The sequence below is a fragment of the Brassica napus genome, chromosome C2 (genome assembly GCF_020379485.1).
Source record: "Brassica napus cultivar Da-Ae chromosome C2, Da-Ae, whole genome shotgun sequence".
Classification (NCBI taxonomy): Eukaryota; Viridiplantae; Streptophyta; class Magnoliopsida; order Brassicales; family Brassicaceae; genus Brassica; species Brassica napus.
The window spans coordinates 45346977-45366022 of NC_063445.1; the positions used below are offsets into that span (position 1 = coordinate 45346977).

General features: G+C 37.4%; 1 protein-coding gene across 1 annotated transcript; it reads right to left on the bottom strand.

Annotated features, from left to right (window-relative positions):
- Positions 1–8739: 8739 nt before the first annotated feature.
- LOC111203312 (stress response protein NST1-like) lies at positions 8740–11561 on the bottom strand. The gene is made up of 6 exons (XM_022696964.2): positions 11233–11561; positions 11028–11133; positions 10853–10951; positions 10615–10704; positions 10424–10537; positions 8740–10325 (listed from the first exon to the last, which is right to left on the bottom strand). Exons 1-6 carry the CDS (start codon positions 11251–11253, stop codon positions 9928–9930), a joined length of 828 nt encoding a protein of 275 aa, XP_022552685.1. The 5' UTR covers positions 11254–11561; the 3' UTR covers positions 8740–9927.
- Positions 11562–19046: the final 7485 nt, after the last annotated feature.

Consider the following 19046-nt stretch of genomic DNA (forward strand, 5'->3'; position numbering starts at 1 on the left):
TTGACACAATATAAAATCTCATAGATAATTGCACAAGCTGGTAAGCCAACACTGATCACTTAGCTGCTTTTACTATACCTCTCATCTTTGATATCTTTTGAAATTATAAGTACTTTACTCGCCAAAACGTCTCCAAACTTCCTACATTCCACAGAGAGACCATCCAATAGCTGCAGGTTTCAATACACATCATAGGTTTCAATACGCAAAAGTCCACTTAAAGTTTTATAAGAATTTTCAGCGAAGTGTTTATCTCGAGAGGCTTAACATCAAAACTCTGACTGATCCCACTCTTATTGAAGATGTGTCTTTGACAGAGCTCAGTCTTGGTATAGGACCTGAAAAAGCTGTTGATTCATCTTCTATTTCTCAATATTTGGCCTTGAAAGCAAGATTTTTCATGCATGTCGAGTATATCGGTGCTATAGTCGTCTTAAATGGACACAAGGGATCACCGGAGGTCGCATAAGAGAGATGAGGGAACAGTGACGGACAGAGAACTTGGAGAGGCAAGCTGCGGTGGTGAATCGAAATGTGGTGAAGGCACACAGGTTCAGTGAAGATTTAAAGCTCTGGTCTTGGAAGAGAGAAGGCCACAGTGGATGAAGAGCTTCATCCACGATGCAGATGTCATGGAGTCGAGTACATGCTGAGCACCAAAGCTGTTGGTATCGCTGGGGATCGATGTCTCAATCAGGTTTGGTTGTGGCTCACCAAACCGGCGGAGGAGTTGGAGATAATAAAGCTGAGAAGAGGTTGTGGCATCGGAGCTCAAGATAAAGCAAGGGAAGTCACGAGTTTTGACGCCATTTAACATGGTGGATAAAAAACTTCATCGTCGATGCCGCTGTAGTGGAACAAGGTTGAAGACGAGGAGTCGTAGAAGAAAAGACGCAGAGAATGGGGAGAATGAGGAAGAAAAAACCCTACGCCGGCAACCACAACTCTTTTTAGTTTTGTGTCTTTAATTTTATTTTAATTTAGTTTCATTAAGGGTGTTAAAATAATTTACATGATAGAGGTCCATGCATATTTTTTTTTGGATGCCGTAGAATATTTTTTGACCATATGGTCCATATAAGATTTTGGTCCACATGGGAAGGATCCAAACCGTAGAAAACAGGTATCATCATTTGACCACACTCTTGTCGGGTTTTCCCTCATTAGCCCAAGAATAATAACTAATGAAGTTATAACCCAAGAGCCCAAGAAGAAGAAATATCTTGAGGAAGAAGAAGAGTGTAGAAGGGAAATTATCTAGAAGAAGAAGAAGAGTGTAGATTAAGAAGTGTGTAGAATGTGTTTAGGATAAGATCAAAAGAAATATCTAGAAGTAGCTTGTACATACCCCTCACTAGTATAAATAGGGGTGCTTAGTTCTCTTGTAATCATTCAAGAATAAAGAAAATCAATTGAGAGAAAACATTCAAGAAAGAGTTCTAAGAAAGTTTCTAAAAGAATCTCCAAACACAAGCCTTAGTAGAAAATCCCTTTCCTAAATACAAAAGCTATCAAAAATATAAACCGTCTACATTTCATCTTAACCTCTCAAAGAAAATATTATCTGCTATCTTTCCCAACAGTTGGTATCAGAGCAAGGTTACCGTTAGGAAATGATGATAAAGCATGAGAGATTCTTAATAGAAAGGCAGTTGTCGTAATACGTAAGTATGTCGACCGATCTCTCTTTGAACATGTCTCTACCTACACAAATGCTTTTGAATTATGGACAAAACTTGAATCCATGATTCAAAAGAAAACACCTCGAAACAAAGCTCTTCTTGTTCGATGGTTGGTAAAGTTGGAGTACAAGGATGACCAGAGCATGATGGAGCACTTGAACAATTTCAAGGGGATCGTAAATCAACTTAACAAAGTTGATATGAAGGTTGAAGACAAAATGCAAGCCCTTTTACTCCTTAGTTCACTACCGGAGAGTTGGGACACATAGTTGTCACTCTAAGAAATTCAGCACCGGAGGGAAAGCTTACCATGGACACCGTCACTGATAGCCTTCTAAGCGAAGAAGTTCGCAGGAAGGAGCGAGGTTCGAGTTCTTATTCAGAAGCTAACATTGTTGATAGACGAGGTAGAGAAGAGACTCGTGGTCACAACAGAAGCAGAGGATGAGACCAATCTCGAGGAAGATCTAAGTCACGTCCGAGAGTCACCTGCTATTACTGTGGCAAGCCGGGTCACATGAAGTCGGAATGTCGGTTTTTCAAGAAAGACAAACAAGCCGGTAATATCAAACCAGACCGGCTCAATCCTACAAAGAAGCATGAAGACAAGACTACCACCATTGTGGAAGACCAGAGCGAAGAATTATATCTCGTTGGAGAATGTAATCTTAGCTCTGATGATAGCTCATGGATCGTTGATTCTGGTGCTTCTTTTCACGTCACCCTTCATGGAAGCTTTTTCACAACCTACCAAAGTGGTGACTTTGGTAATGTTCAAATGGGAAATCAAGGAAGAAGCAAGATTGTTGGAAAGGGGGATGTTATTCTTACATCAAACACTGGATGTAAGATAGTTCTCAAGGATGTGAGACATGTTCCCGACATGCGACTCATTCTCATATCAACCGGAAAGCTCGATGATGCCGGCTTGGACAGTCACTTTGGCAGTGGCAAATGGAAGCTAACCAAGGGGAGTTTGATCATGGCTCGAGGAAGAAAAGAAGGCTCATTATACGTGACTCAAGCCAAGCTTTGCAAGGAAGAAGTAAATGTTGCAAGGGATGACATGAATATATGGCACCGAAGACTCGGGGAAAAGAGTGAGAAAGGTTTAAATATACTTTCTCGCAAGAAACTTCTTCCTGATATGAAAGGTATCTCTCTCTCACCATGTCATGATTGCTTAGCCGGCAAACAACATAGAGTCGCTTTGCGAAGATCGTCTACGCCTATGAGAAGAAAGCATATTCTTGATCTTGTGCATACTGACGTATGCTCCATGTCCGAGAAATCCAATGGAGGGGCATCATATTTCGTCACCTTTAGTGATGACCATTCAAGGAAGGTATGGGTATACCTTTTGAAGTAAAAAGATCAGGTTCTTGATGCTTTCAAGGAGTTTGTAGCCCAAGCAGAGCGAAGTACGGGTCAAAAACTCAAGTGTGTTCGATCTGACAATGGTGGAGAGTATCGAGGTCCCTTTGAAGCGTTTTGTAAAGCTCATGGAATTAGAATGGAGAAAAGACACCACCAAAGACGCCACAACTGAACCGGCTAGCAGAAAGAATGAATCGAACGATCACAGAAATAGTTTGGTGCATGCTCTCTCACGCTAAATTACCTAAGTCATTTTGGGTAGAAGCTATAAAAACTGCAGTGGACATCATAAATCTTACACCATCAGTTCCTTTGGAAGGCGATGTCCCGGAGGAAGTTTGGTCGGGCAAGAAGGTCTCTTACAACCATTTGAAGGTGTTCGGTTGCAGAGCGTTCGTCCATATACCTAAGGATGAACGAGCCAAGCTAGACTCCAAGACTAAAGAGTGCATCTATCTTGGGTCACCAGGAGATGATTTCGGCTATCGGCTTTGGGATCCGGTTAACAGAAAAATTATCTGGAGCAGAGATGTTGTTTTCTTCGAAGATCAAACAATCGAAGACATCAACAAATCAAAGAAACCAAAGCTAAGGGCTGTAAGGAATGAAGATTCTCATAAGCCTCAAGATCATGAACAAGTGATTGGAGATGATGGCGAAGGGGATCCCATCATGGATCCAAATGGTGATGAAGGTGAAGAAGAAGTTCAAGTGGAGCCAGAGGAAGAACATGAGCCAAGAAGGTCTGGAAGAGAGACAAGACCATCTGTAAGATATTATCGAGATGAGTACATTAATCTTACAGATGAGGGGGAGCCTCAAAGATATGAGGAGGCCATAGGAGACACTCATAGAGATGAGTGGGTTGAAGCTATGCAAGATGAAATGCAATCCTTGCATGATAATCACACTTATGAGCTGATGAAGCTACCAAAAGGAAAGAGAGCCTTGAAGAGCAAATGAGTGTACAGGTTGAAGTATGAAGAGAGAGGCTCAAATCCAAAATACAAAGCTCGATTGGTTGTGAAATGATTCAACCAGAAGAAAGGCATAGATTTTGAAGAAATATTCTCTCCAGTGGTGAAGATGTCCTCTATCCGAGTGGTTCTTGGTCTAGCAGCGGTTCTAGACTTGGAGATTGAACAACTCGATGTCAAAACGGCCTTTCTACATGGTGAACTCGAGGAGAAGATCTATATGGAGCAACCTGAAGGATTCAAGGTTCCAGGAAAAGAAGACTTGGTGTACCGATTAAAGAAGAGCCTTTATGGCCTCAAGCAAGCCCCAAGACAATGGTACAAGAAGTTTGATTCCTTCATGGTGGATCATAACTTCAAGAAAACCAAAAATGATCATTGCGTTTTCATAACGAGGTACGAAAGCGGTGACTTTCTCATATTGTTACTCTATGTTGATGATATGTTAATTGTGGGCCAAGATTGCAACAAGATAGCCGCATTGAAGAAAGATTTGGGAATGTGTTTTGCGATGAAAGATCTGGGGCAAGCAAGACAGATTCTTGGAATGAAGATCACTCGGGATAGAACAAAGAAGCTTATATGGTTGTCCCAAGAACGATATGTTGAAAAGGTGTTGGAGAGATTCAACATGCACAAAGCAAAGCCGGTGAGCACTCCACTTGGTGGACATTTCAAGCTAAGTTCGAAGCAAAGTCCAACAAGTGAGAAAGAGAAAGAGGAAATGAAGACTACCCCATATGCATCAGCAGTGGGCAATCTCATGTATGCTATGGTGTGCACCAGACCCGACATTGCCTATGTTGTAGGAGTTGTAAGTCGCTTTCTAGCGAATCCAGGAAAGGAGCATTGGAAAGCAGTTAAGTGGATCCTACGCTATCTACGAGGCACAACAAAGAAGTGTCTATGTTTTGGAAATGGAAAATTGGAGTTGAACGGTTACACCGATGCAGATTGGGCAGGTGATAAAGATTCAAGGAAATCGACATCGGGATTCATGACTACCTTTGCAGGGGGAGCTGTTTCTTGGCAATCGAAGCTACAAAAGTGTGTTGCCTTATCCACCACGGAAGCGGAGTACATCGCAACAACGGAAGCGTGCAAGGAGATGCTATGGATGAAGAGCTTCTTGCGTGAGTTGGGAGTAAAACAAGACAAGTACAACATGCTATGTGACAAGCAAAGTGCTATTCACTTAGCAAAGAATCCAGCGTTTCACTCTCGCTCGAAGCACATCGACATTCGGCATCATTGGATCCGAGAAGTTCTTGAAGAGAAGCTCATATATCTCACAAAGGTACACACCGACGAAAACTGATCAGACTTTATGACCAAAGTATTACCGATTAAGAAGTTTGAAGATTGCTGCAAAGGCACGGGCATAGCAACTGTTTCGGGCTAAATCGGGAAGGGGAAGATTTGTTGGGTTTTTCCTCATCAACCTAAGAATAATAACTAATGAAGTTATAACCCAAAAGCCCAAGAAAAAGAAATATCTAGAGGAAGAAGAAGAGTGTAGAAGGGAAATTATCTAGAAGAAGAAGAAAAGTGTAGATTAAGAAGTGTGTAGAATATTTTTAGGATAAGATCAAAAGAAATATCTAAAAATAGCTTGTACATACCCCTCACTAGTATAAATAGGGATGCTTAGTTCTTTTGTAATCATCCAAAAATAAAGAAAAACAATTGAAAGAAAACATTCAAGAAAAATTTTTAAGAAAATTTCTAAAAGAATCTCCAAACACAAGCCTTAGTAGAAAATTCATTTCCCAAATACAAAAGCTATCACAAATATAAAAAATCTCCAAACACAAGCCTCGGTAGAAAAACTCTTTACCAGATACAAAATCTATCAATAAACCATCTACATTTCACCTTGACCTCTCAAAGAAAATATTATCCGCTATCATTCCCAATAACTCTTCCCTGCACTTGACTATCTCCAGCGGCTCATTAAGACACCAGCTTGAAGATGCGTACTTATTGGTGTAGATAACCACTGCGATCCTCGAATCTTTAATAGCTTGATTAAGCTCGGGACCCAATGATAGACTTCTCTGGATCTCGTTGCAATGATCAAGTTTTGTCAAGCTCCTTTAGAAAGTGGCTGAGGAAAGTAATACGGACGTCTTCCGCACTGAAGCTCGGGAAAACATCGTACAAACAAGTGCGAGAAGAGGAAGAGGAAGAGGAAGAAGATAATGAGAGAGCCATAGAGACAGAGACAGTGAGAACTGAGAGAGGAGCAAAATAATTTGAAGGAAAAGAAGGACTTGGCGATTGATCTTCTGAAGAGCATATAACTTAGCAGATTGGAGTGTGGCGCAACTTGACGGAAGTTTCCTATTTGTTGACTTAGTTACGTCCACACACATATGTTTCTCCTTATCTTAACATAATTGTAGCTGTACTGTTTTCAGTATTTAACATTTATTGGCCGTAAGTCTTGGACTTTTCTCCTCTTTAACATTTGTTAATGTATGTTACTAATGTGTTTCCTTAGAGGATTTTGATAGCAAGCTTAAACAAAAGAGAAATTGATGCTCACAGAGCTTACTGAGACCAAATGAAATAAAGCTCAAATAGAGCTTTACTATACAAAGAAAGTAAAGAAAGAAGAAAGCCTTAGTTTTGTCACCAAGAACAAAAGATGTCGAATTGATATTTCATATATTAAAGGTAGAAGAAGGCTGAATTAAATTTACGGCAGCCAAAGTTGTCTCCCTCACTTAAACATTACAAGTTGAGTTTATAGGAATGAAATACACACGAGAAAAAACCCTAGACACACTGGGCCTTGCTTGCTTGCTTCTTGCTAATATTAGACTTGAGCATGGCTTTTCCTTACAGGTTTATATGAACTCACGAGTATGCTGTGAACATACGACATGTTACATGTATACAAGAATAACAAAGATAATCTGATTTTCTAGCGAAATTTGAGAGATGATAAATCACGCTTATCTCGGGTTTAAGCTGGCTTGAAAAAAGAATTAAAACAACAACAACACCTTTTGGCTCATAATATGCAAAGTTTTTGAGTCGAGCATACAAGTTCAGAATACGATCTGTCTGTCAAACATTCAGTTACTCTTTATTGTCAGTGCAAAATAACATAGGCCCTATTCGTTTGTACATCTGGAAGATGCATCCAGATGGTCCATCTAGATGTCTTATCTAGATGCTCCATCTGGGTGTTGTTCGTTTCTTCATTTCGTCCATGCATCCAGATGAATCATCTGAATGCAACTATGTTCGTTTGCTTTTTATTTTTTAACTTCCATCTGCATCCAGGTGGACTTGTTAATAAAATGACTAAAATATAATTTTTTACGTTTCGGCGGAAAAATAACATTTTTACCGTTTTGGCGGAAAATATTTTTGCGGTTTTTGAGGAAAAATATGTTTTTGGCAAAAAAGTGTATTTTCGTGGTTTCGGCGGAAAATACGTTTTTATGGGTTTGGCGAAAAAATACGTTTTTGCGGTTTGGACGGGAAAATTGTATTTTTGCGGTTTTGGCAGGAAAAGTGTTTTCGACGAGAAAAGTTTTTTTTCACGATTTTGACGGGAAAGTTTTTTTTTCGTGATTTTGGTGGGAAAAGCTTTTTCGCGATTTTGGTGAGAAAATTGTGTTTTCCGGTTTTGGCGGGAAATTGTGTTTTTCTGGTTTTGGCGGGAAAATGCGTTTTTCCGGTTTTGGCGGGAAAATTGTGTTTTCCGGTTTTGGCGGAAAAATTGTGGTTTTCTGGTTTTGGCGGGAAAATGCATTTTTCCAGTTTTGGCGGGAAAATTGTGTTTTTCCGGTTTTGGCAGAAAAATTGTGTTTTCCGGTTTTGGCGGAAAATTGTGTTTTCCGGTTTTGGCGGGAAAATTGTGCTTTTCCGGTTTTGGCGGGAAAATTGTGTTTTTCTGGTTTTGGTGGGAAAATTGTGTTTTCCGGTTTTGGCGGGAAAATTGTGTTTTCCGGTTTTGGCGGGAAAATTGTGTTTTTCCGGTTTTGGCGGGAATTGTGTTTTTCGGGTTTTGGCGGGAAAATTGTGTTTTCCGGTTTTGGCGGAAAAATTGTGTTTTCCGGTTTTGGCAAAAAAATTCCATTTTCCGGTTTTGGCGGGAAAATTGTGTTTTTCGGTTTTGGCGGGAAATTGTGTTTTTCTGGTTTTGGCGGGAAAATTGCATTTTTCCGGTTTTGGCGAGAAAATGCTTTTTACGGTTTTGGCGGGAAAATGCTTTTTTTGGGTTTTGGCGGGAAAATGCGTTTTTTTCGGGTTTGGCGGAAAAATGCGTTTTTTCGGTTTTGACGGGAAAATGCATTTTTTCGGTTTTGGTCGAAAAGTGCGATTTTACTGGTTTGACCGAAAAATGTGTTTATATGGAAAAGTGCGTTTTATATTTTTTTTTATGGAAAAACGTATCTTGCGATTTTAGCGGGAATGTGTGTTTTTCAGTTTTTGCGAGAAAATGTATTTTTTGGTTATAACGGAAAAATGTATATGCAAGAAAATAGAATTTACGGTTTGAAAATAATATTTTGATTTTAAAAAGTCATTTTGTCATTAATCATTTTGGACTGAACTAGATGCATCTGCATCCAGATGCACCATCAAGACTCACTTTCATTTGGGTGACAATTTGAGATGAGTTTTTAAAAATTCAGCTGGGTGATCCATCTCGATGTAGCATTATAATGCACAAAACGAACATCAATTTGCATCTTCACCCAGATGGATCACATGGGTGAGCAAACGAACAGGGCCATAATAGGATATTCTTTTAGGGCTTTTACTCGTCTTCCTGGCTATGCAGCCTAGAAAGCCTGTTGATAATCACGATGTCTAGCCGAGAAGCTCTCTCGCTTTCCTCTTCTTTGTTGAACCGTCGTGAGAAATCTCCAGCACATTAAAATAAACCCTAAAATCATGGTATGTTTGAGATTCAGTCAAACAGAAGAACAGACATGGTTTAAGAAGCCAACACATATAAATAACGTTTACTCTCCAGCTCAGAAAGAACAATCCTTCTAAAGCTTACTCTACAGCTCAGAAAAGACAACAAAAGGACAGAAGAAGAAACCAAAACGGGGTTAGGTGGTTTCTTCTTTCAGCCATAATGCGAACCTCTTTTCTCGTTCTTAGCTTTGATAATTTTCGTTTTTGCATCGTTTTCTGTCAACATGATATACCTCAGTGTAATGTTGGAACAACTATATTTAACTTGCAAGTTTTGAAGGAAAGTTACTAAACAAAGAAATTTGAAAGTGTTTATGTGGTTATACTTGACTTGCTAAGTATATATTTATAATGACTTTCAACGTTCTTATGGGAGTTTATGAACAAGGTTTAATGGATTTACTGTTTCAACTTGGGTCTGAACAATAATAGCTCCAGAGAAAAACGGGTTTTACACTTCTCTTTTGGGTTTCTTGTCAGAGGAATAAGCATGGTTTGGAATGCCTGGCTCAACGAGTCTTTAGGCCGTATGCTTCCTTCTCATTTGGATTTTTGCACTTCTCTTTTGGGTTTCTTGTCAGAGGAATAAGCATCACAAGACACTTGTGCTTTGCTTTCTCCTTTTTTTTTGGTTATACTTTGCCACACAAATAAATGGACTGAGGTTTGCTAGAATGGATACATGTATTTTTGAACTTGTTATATGTTTATCTCTTCTCCACAGTTTCGGTTCTGGGACCAACAACAACACAAATCCTGGAGCGAGGCCAAGCAAGAAAACAGATAATAAAATGTTCCCAATGTTTTTTTATTAACAGCGTAGCTAGTACCTAGTAGTAGTGTCTAGGATGACAATAAGAAAGTAATGTGTCTTTGCAATATGTTCTGTTAATCAATAACTATGTTTACGTGAGAACTTTTCCATGCGTTTTTTTGTGGCAGATCTAATCCTGAAGCTTCTCTGCTTCTCCATCGTTACCTTCCTCTTTCTCCTGCAGCTTCTCTGCTTCTTCATTGTCACCTCTTTCATTCTCCTGCAGCTTCTCTGCTTCTTCATCGCCAGCTCTCTCATTCTCCTGCGGCTTCTCTGCTTCATTATCGTCAGCTTCCTCTTTCTTCTGCAGCTTCTCTGCTTCTTCATTTTTACCTCTCTCTTCTGCCTCTCCAACTCGCTGTCTCTTGGAGGATCGCGCAGCAGAAAGATGTGGTCCAAATCCATGTCCATCGGTCAAGAGTTTGACCATTTGGTCTGTATTACTCTGAATCTGACCCAAAGTATTCAAATACTGTGTATTACTCTTTATCTGACCCAAAGTACTCAAAAGCTGCTGCCAAAAGTCGTCTGTAAAAAGAAGCCAACACACATAACGTTTGAGATTCAAGAAAGGCACAAAAAAATAGAGAAACAGAGAGGAAAGCTGAGAGTATTTGTTTAATAACTGGGATAAGCTGGCTGCTGCTGGGAGGCTTGAAGGTTTTGGTTCTGTAGAGCATTAGCATAAGAAGCAGCTTCTTGTGGTGATGTAGCCGGGACATTTATATCAGTCAACAAAGCTAACAGAAGCAAAAACAATGTGTCAACAAACAGTTTTGAGTGAGAAACTCAAAGAACAAGGAACACATTTAGTTACGGCGACAATAAGGAGGAGGAGATAGACGGTATTCTTTCCTAGTCCCACGCACTTTACGTCTCATTGCGGAAGTTACCTCCGGTGGTGAAGCTACGCAACAATCACAAGAGAATTAAGAAAAAAATAAACTCAAAGCCAGCTCTGTTTCTATTTGATGACCATAAACCAGTCAAAAGACAAAAAAAAAAAAAAACGAAACTTGTGCGACAAGAAAAGATAAGGTTTTCTATTTGCGTACGTTTCGCAACGCGCTGAGGGATTCTTGCATTGCACTCACGCATCCTTGCATGGTACGCTATGAATAAATCTGGATTCGTCCTTTCAAGATGATCCCAAACTAGACAAAAAATCAAAGACTCTCGAATCATTGATGAAGGTTACCCATTAATGATTTGGTGACATATGGAGTTTACCTCGGTTGGTATGTTGAAGTGGGATTTGGTGGACTTCTTGTACATATCTCTCAGTTTCATCCTTGGTCAGGTTGTTTTCAATGCATTCCTCTACTATCGCACAATACTGAAACAGAGCAAATAAAGAAGAAAGAGTTTGCTTTAATCAATCGTCGTAACGGATTCATGAACCTTGAAAGAGATTCACTGGTCGATCAAATCTCACGTAATCAGGAAGACCGTCCATTCTCTGAAACTTTCACAGGTCGAAGACTCGATCTGAAAGGGGGTTCTTGGAGAAGAAAGAAAGAAAGAGAGTCTGAGAAACAGCAAGTGAAACTAAATATTGAGACTTCAGAGATAAGGAGGGAGCGCGAAATTAGTTTCCTCGTTTTGATTGATTGTTTATGGACCTTTTTAATTTTAATCTGTTATTTTGGGCTTTTTTTATTCTCCGGCTCACTTGTTTTTTATTGGGCTGACACATAGACCTACCGTAAACAGCAAGAAAACGTTTATCTTCGGCAAAATCAAATGGTGGAAGCAGAGAAGATCATCGATGAAGTGAGGTTACTTGCTTCTTCTTCTTCTTCTTCTTCTTCTTCTTCTTTTTAATTCTTCTCTGAGCAGAACACCTGAACGCTTCTTTAAGACGAAGAAACCAAACGTCAAAAACACATGCTCTTGCAAGCAATCCCTGATCGTCATATATGAATCTGACACACACAAGCCACATGTCATTACATTATCTCGCTGAAGCGTTTGAAATCACCAGTTGAAACCATTATAATAATTACTAACTACATTCCCTGCTCTAATGGGAACATTGGTTTTTGTTTTGAAACCCGACCCGGACCCGCGGTTGAACCAGTAAACCATGTGACCCAGAAAAAATCTGGTTTGGGTTTTGTGAAAAACCTAATATTTAGAAACCCGCAAAAACCCACTAAAACCTTGAACCCGATACCGGTTGAACCACCGATGAACTAATAAATAATTTTTATTTCTTTTTTTAGTTTTTAGATTATGTTTTATATTTATGAATTTTATATCTTGATTTTTTATATGTCATAACTCTTACTTTGTTACACAAATTTTTAAATAGTCTAAACTATTTTTTGATCTTTTGTATGTCAAACGAAAATAAAATATAAAAACTAAAATTAAGTATTTTCTAAATGATTTTTGAACATAAAATATATACATATCCAAACTATTATGTTATGTTTTAAAGAACATTTAGCAAATATTAAACTTTAGTTTTTATATATTTATTTTCATAGCTAATATATTATAATATAATAAAATTAATTCATTTATTAGCCTGCGGTTCACATGCGGTCGACAAGTGACTTGGTAAATCGTCTGGTTCAGTGTCCGGATCGGTTTTAAAAACATTGTTACCTGTTAATGTTTTTCCAGCTGGAGAAACAGTAAAAATTCCCTTTTATGTCCTCCTTGTATATCTTGTTTTTTTCCAGAAGAATCAGCAAAATGACTAAGATCATCCCTATGAAGGTTTCTTGAAGATTCACAATCAGCTTCTCTAAGTTTTTCTTCACGAAATCTGTGGAAAACAAAAATAGTCTTAGTAATAGAAAATATGGAGGAGAAAAAAACATAAAGAGCAGTCTATTGAGTTCTTACCAGCATCCAGTTACTGCTTGGCTCTGTCACTTCATCTTCGCCTGCAGATTCTTCACCTTCTCCGGCCTCATTAATCATATTGCCTTCAAAAACATGTGGAAGAGGAGTGTTTGGATAACCAAGTCGGTAGTCCGCTGATGAACAGTTCTCCTCCTCTATGATTCGTACACCCATTATTTTATTTCAACACGAATATCAGAAGAATCAATGGCATGAATCTCCATATCCACGTGATCGAAGTTCATTTCTAGAGGGATATCAGACATCTGGCAGTCCAATATTAACAGACTACTACCGTTATTACATCTACAGATCGTACAATCCTTCGTGTCTGCCCGGAAGTCTTCGGCGGAACCAAAACTGTTCCAAAATCTGCCTTTGGATATAAAATAAGCATATATATTTGACTTCTTGTTGCAATTAAGCACAATGCAAGCCCTGAATCGGAGGAATGTTTGTGAGAGAGAGAGCTCTGAGGTAGAGGGATGGTCAGAAAGGAGGAGGAGGTTTCAGTAGTACGGTGAGTGAAATATGAAGGCACCTCTTCACCTGACAAATTCAGTTTACAACCCTAATATGTTTTCTGTTGAATCAGAGCTTCTTGATCCAAGTTTAAGCAGTTGTTGAAACTGATAGAGATGTTGCGTCTTTCGAAATAACTCACAACACTATTCGATCGATCACTCCAGCTAGCTCCAGTCAATGCCTTGCAATCTGATAAGTCATATCTCTCAAGTTGTTTAAGTTTAGAAATGTTTAAGTATACATATTCTAACTTGTTGCTTCCCTTCATATCTAGGACTTCAAGATAGTAGAATTTCTCAATCCACCAACGAACCTCTTCAATCCCTGTTTCTTTTAGATAGAGACCTCTGATGTTGGTTGAGATACCAGGAAAATTCCTCAACTTTGAGCATCCACTGAGATCTTGTTTCCAGAGAGATTGGAGGTTGATTCCGGTGGGAAGAGTCTCCAGATTTTTCGCAGTTCTTAATATCTAAGAAGCTGAGTGACGGAGATTCTGAAATGAAGAAGGAAGCTCCACCAAGGTTGAGATATCTGATAGATACAAATGCTTCAATGAGGGAGACATGATCCCCGTGAGGAGGGTAAGCGGCTGAACCAAATACGCAAAACATCATGCTCAGCTATTCTCTTATTTTTTTTTTTTGACAGCAAACATTTACAGACTCAAGTAGACTCTGTAAATCAATGTGGTAACTCTGCGTCCATGTGCACGACGAAAGACGGTTGTTGCCGAGCACTACGTGCCAAGCTATCCGCTTTGTTTTCCGTCCTAGGAACATGGACAATATCTGAGTTGATGAAACTTCATCGCAAAAGCTTGATATCTTCCAGGTAGCTTTCAAATGCTGGTCATTCCTCTGGTTCTGAAACCATCTACACCAATTGAGAACAATCCGTCGCAAACGTAACCTGGAACTGCCTTAAATTTCTCATACATTCTATTGCCCAAATTAAAGCCTCTATCTCCGAATGAAGGGGTGAAAGGCATGCCCTGACATTCCTTGCTCCTAATAAACCATTAAAACCTGGTAACGTACTAAGTCATCCTTGTCCTGAGAATTGGTCCTTATCTTTCCAAGAACCGTCTGTGAAACACCATCTTCCTGTGGTTCCTATTTCCGGCCTTACCTGTAATTTATGTGCCAATCTATGATTGTTAATAACATGTTCCTCAGCCCACAGTGTTGATTCAACTTCTGCTAATCGAAGCGTTTCCCTTGGCTCAACATCAAGGTTACTAAACACTTTGTTGTTCCAGGCCTTCCAAATATACCATAATATCCAAGCAAACTGATGATCCTCCATTTGTGGGTTAACTCTCCAAAATAAATGGTCCATATTAGCAAAAAGAGAGCCAATTGGAAAAATGTTTGGATTTGATGGAATCCTCGAAAGTGCCCACACTTGGCCTGCTGGAGGACATTCGAAAAATACATGATTTATTGATTCCTCCGGGTCTCCACACCGGGCACAGCAAATGTCTCCTTGTATCTCTCTCGCTTTGAGGTTTTTCTTTACCGCTATACAACCAGACAGCAACTGCCATAAAAAATGCTTTAACTTTGGAGGACACCGCACTTTCCAGCAGAATGCTTTGAGAATATCTACATTGGGACCATAAAACTCAGGTGGTTTCTCCTTATCCGGATAAATCCTTTCCACCTGATACCCTAATTGTACCGTGTATTTCCCATTCTTGGTGAAGTGCCATCCACTCTTGTCTTCCATCTGATTTATACTCAATGGTATACTCTCAATTATTTTTACATCTTGTGGATCCACCAAATTCCTAATTGCCTGTAAATTCCATGTTCGGGATTCCGAATCAATGAGAGAATCCATTGTGAGATCCGGGTAACTATTATGAAGGTTTTTATTAGCTGGTCTCGGGCAAGTGGATGAGAGCCAGGGATCATTCCATACTGAAATGGAAGACCCTGATCCAACCCTTTTAATTAGTCCTTTACAAACCAGAGATCTAGCAGAATTGATACTCCTCCAGCCATATGACGGGAAGTATGAGCGAATCGGTTCCAGGGGTGAAGCATTCCTTGATCATTAAATGAGTGGATTTTGATCATTTAGGATTTGTGAGTTTTAAATTAATATTCCCTCTTTTTCATTTTGATTGTTGTTTTAGCTTTGTACACACAGATTAAAAAATAATATTTAATTTTGCATTGAAATCTTTTCCTACATTTTCTCAAAAAAAATCATTATTTATTATGCACTTAAGCACATTTCAACTAATAGAAAATAGAATAACATATATAATTAATAATATTTTCATTGAAATCATAAAACAATACTTATTCTGAAACGAAAGTTTTACTCTACAATGATAACTAAATTGAAATAGAGGGAGTATTTGATAAATTGGCACTTTAACTTCTTAGAACTAAAATCTATATATATATATATTTAAACCTACTACGAACTTACAAAGTGAAGAATAATAAACATCACTAATAATTTGATATAGATATCATTTGTTAGTCAATTTTTTACAAGTTTCTTATTTTATAAGTTTTATAGAGATGGGAGCTTCTGTTATACATATATAGATTTCAATATAGTTCGTTAGATTTTAAAGGAATATATTTTAGTTTTTCTAATCTGTTTCTACAATTTTACAATAAATGTCATTATATTTTATTACTTTGTAGTTGTTTTTTTTAAATGACACACTACAATTTAGACATCAAAAATAGTACCTCCGTCCGTGGACTGTATCTCCACCCGGGGATTAGGTCTATGTCTTTAATAGACCCGGGTTTAACCCTTTTGTTCGCAAAAAAAAAAAAAATAGTACCTCATATTTTATATCAAATTCGCTATATAAATTTAAAATCTTATCATATAACTTTTAATACAAATTGTATCAAATCATAATTTTTATCGTAGTTTACCTCTAATACTAATGTCACCAACAACTTTTACTGACAATTATATCTTAAAATGTTTTACTGATAAACCACATGTTTAAAACTAGACCGACCTAGCGACTAATGATTCTTTTTAAAAATGTGTTGGTAAACATAGGAGTCGGCAATAATATTACTTATTTTATGTATTTTCAATTCTATCCAATAGAATTTTGATAATCTTAAACTTCTTTTTCTTATAAGCATAAACACCTTAACTTTGTGAGGCAAATCACTTAGACATCATTAACGAGTAGAAATAAAAATTTGGTATCAAAGCTAAAAAGTATTAATATTTTATTATAATTTTATTAGATATTTATAACTTAATTAATAAAAGAGAAATTCCCTACGATAACCATTTTAGTTATTTTTACAAAATAACCATCAATGAGGAAAATGACTAAAAAAGTTTTATTGAGGGTTAATTTACATTTATATCATATAATTAACTAATCTAAATTTAGGATTTAGAATTAATGGTTAGAGTTTCAAATTTAAAAAAATAAAAAGTAAATATTAAAAATTTTAAAAAAAAAAATTATTTTGTTTATTTTCTTGTTTAAGGCTATTTTGGTGATAAAACTTAAAAATGACTTAAATAAAACTAGAAATAAAACCACTAGAAAAAAGGACATGTAAGCAATTGGAGTTTTAAAAGGGTTCGCTCTTAGGGCATCTTTAACCCAAGTGCTTATCGGGGGTGCTTAACAAAAAATAATATAATAGCGGGTGGGTCACAGGGTGGGACCCACAAAATTTTAAGCACCAGCTTTTCTGCATCCTATTTAAGCACTGCTGCTTGCACTGTTCGTGGGCTCCACTGACACGTGGCTGAGAAACTTTCTCATTTCTACAGCCTATTTAAGCACCGTTGCTTGCACCGTTCGCCCAAGACTATTATATTAGTTAAAACGGCATGGTCCATGATGTCTAGCTGAGAAGCTCTCTCACTTTCCTCTTCTTTGTTGAAACGTTGTGGGCACACAAAGCAGTCATGAATTAACTTTTGGTCTTTTGTTTCCTCTGAAAATCTCGATACCATTTGGCAAATTGTAAACCGGTTCAAAACCAACAAGAACAAATGTAATGTCTATAACGATGTGCTGGGTTGTAGAAAAAGACGTGGAGGGTGTTGAGAAAGAGACGACCTTGGATGTTGTGGAAACTGGGTTGTAGAAGCCGGTAAACCGGATTGATATAAACGAAATAGTAAAAGCGATGTTAAGGAAAAAACAATTTAAAATAGATATGGAGTCGAGATATAATCTCTTTCCTTAACTCTAAATATTCGTTCCGTGGTGAGACGAGACTGTATGAATATCGAGTTCCAGGATAAAACCATGGTAGACGATTCATGCTTCACTCATGAACGTCCTATCGAACTAACAATCTATGAAACACTCTCGGACTTACTCTAAGGGATTTGCTGGTTTTTGCTGTGTAAAAAACGTTAAGCAATGAATGAAGAGAGTCAGGTTTATTTAAAGAGAAGAACGAGAGCCACTTCTCGCAACAGTTGCTGCACGTGTGCGGAGATCTCACGGAGATCACGGAAAGTTAAGTTTCGAAAACTTATTCCTCGAGACTCTCTCTTATCTCGTTTAAAATTCGAGAGGATAAAATGACGTTTTTATTTTCTAGACAAACTACTTGTCGTTTCGTTTTAAATAAAAATGCATGTCATTTTTTCCAGAATTAAATGGCAAAACTAGGGGTGTGCGTTCGGATACCCTTTCGGGTTCGGATCAGGTATTTCAGATTGTCGGGTATTTCGGTATAGGGGTATAGAATCTGTTCGGGTATTTCTACACTTCGGATCGGGTACGGGTATTTTTAGTTCGTGTTCGGTTATTTCGGGTCGGGTTCGGATATTGAGATTTTGAAAGAAAAAAAATTAATTTTTTCATTTTCAGGTTTATTCTATTTAAAAATATAAATTTCACTTAACTGATTTTTTATTTTTTAATAGATTGAATGATTGATAGATTTGGAGATAACATTTCAAAAATAAATAAAAGTTAATTTGGCTATTGTTTTGAAATTTTGAATGTAACTTTTGTTAATACTTGAAACAAAAAAAAACTTGACATGCATTTTAGTTGAGTGACAAATCATTTTTTCCGTAATTATATGTATATTATATGATCTTAAAGTATGTGTAACATCAAGATAAATATTTTAAATAAAATGAGGGATGTAAACAAGAAAGAGAAATACCCTAGGATAGCACTAAAAAAGTTTCTATCACAAAATATAGACTCTAAGAATCAAAATGATGAAAATGTTTCATTAAAGAGGTAAATATACATTTATACCCCTAGGGTTAACTAATCCAAACCTTAGGGTTTAGAGTTAGGAGGTAGGGATTTGGGTTTGAGGTTTAAAATTTTATAAAATAGAAAATAAATATTAAAAAATTGAAAATAAAAATTTTAAAAATAGTTTCAAAAATTATTTTAGAATTACAAAAAAAAAAATTGAAAAAACTAAAAAAAAATTTCGAAAAATGAAAATTCAAAAAATTAAAAATTATAAAAAAGTTCGAATTTGAGAACATATAATCTAAAACTATAAAAAAATTATTATTTTTTATTTTTTTTATTATTTTTATATATCTAGGGTATTAATGTTCTTTTACCTATTAAATGAAACATTTTGGTCATTTTCCTCCTTGTGATCTATTTTTATGACTAAAACTTGAAAATTGTCTATTTATGAGAATTGCCCAACAAGAAATATAAGGGTAAGTATACATATGTTCGGTTATCTTCGGATATCCAATCTCTCCTAAATCAATACCCGTTAGGGTATTTTGTTATTTCGGTTCGGGTTCGGGTAAAATGCCCACCCCTAGGCAAAACGTTGAGCTTAACTTGGTTAGGACACCCAAGACCACGCTGAGACGGCTCTAGACGGACGGCAGCGGCACGCACGGTTA

Coding starts and splice junctions, on each gene's coding strand:
- LOC111203312 (XM_022696964.2), bottom strand. CDS start 11,253: ATGGACGGTCTTCCTGATTAC. Junction 10,952..11,027: donor ACTTCAACATACCAACCGAG/GTAAACTCCATA, acceptor TTTTTTGTCTAG/TTTGGGATCATCTTGAAAGG. Junction 10,538..10,614: donor TCCTCCTCCTTATTGTCGCC/GTAACTAAATGT, acceptor TGCTTCTGTTAG/CTTTGTTGACTGATATAAAT.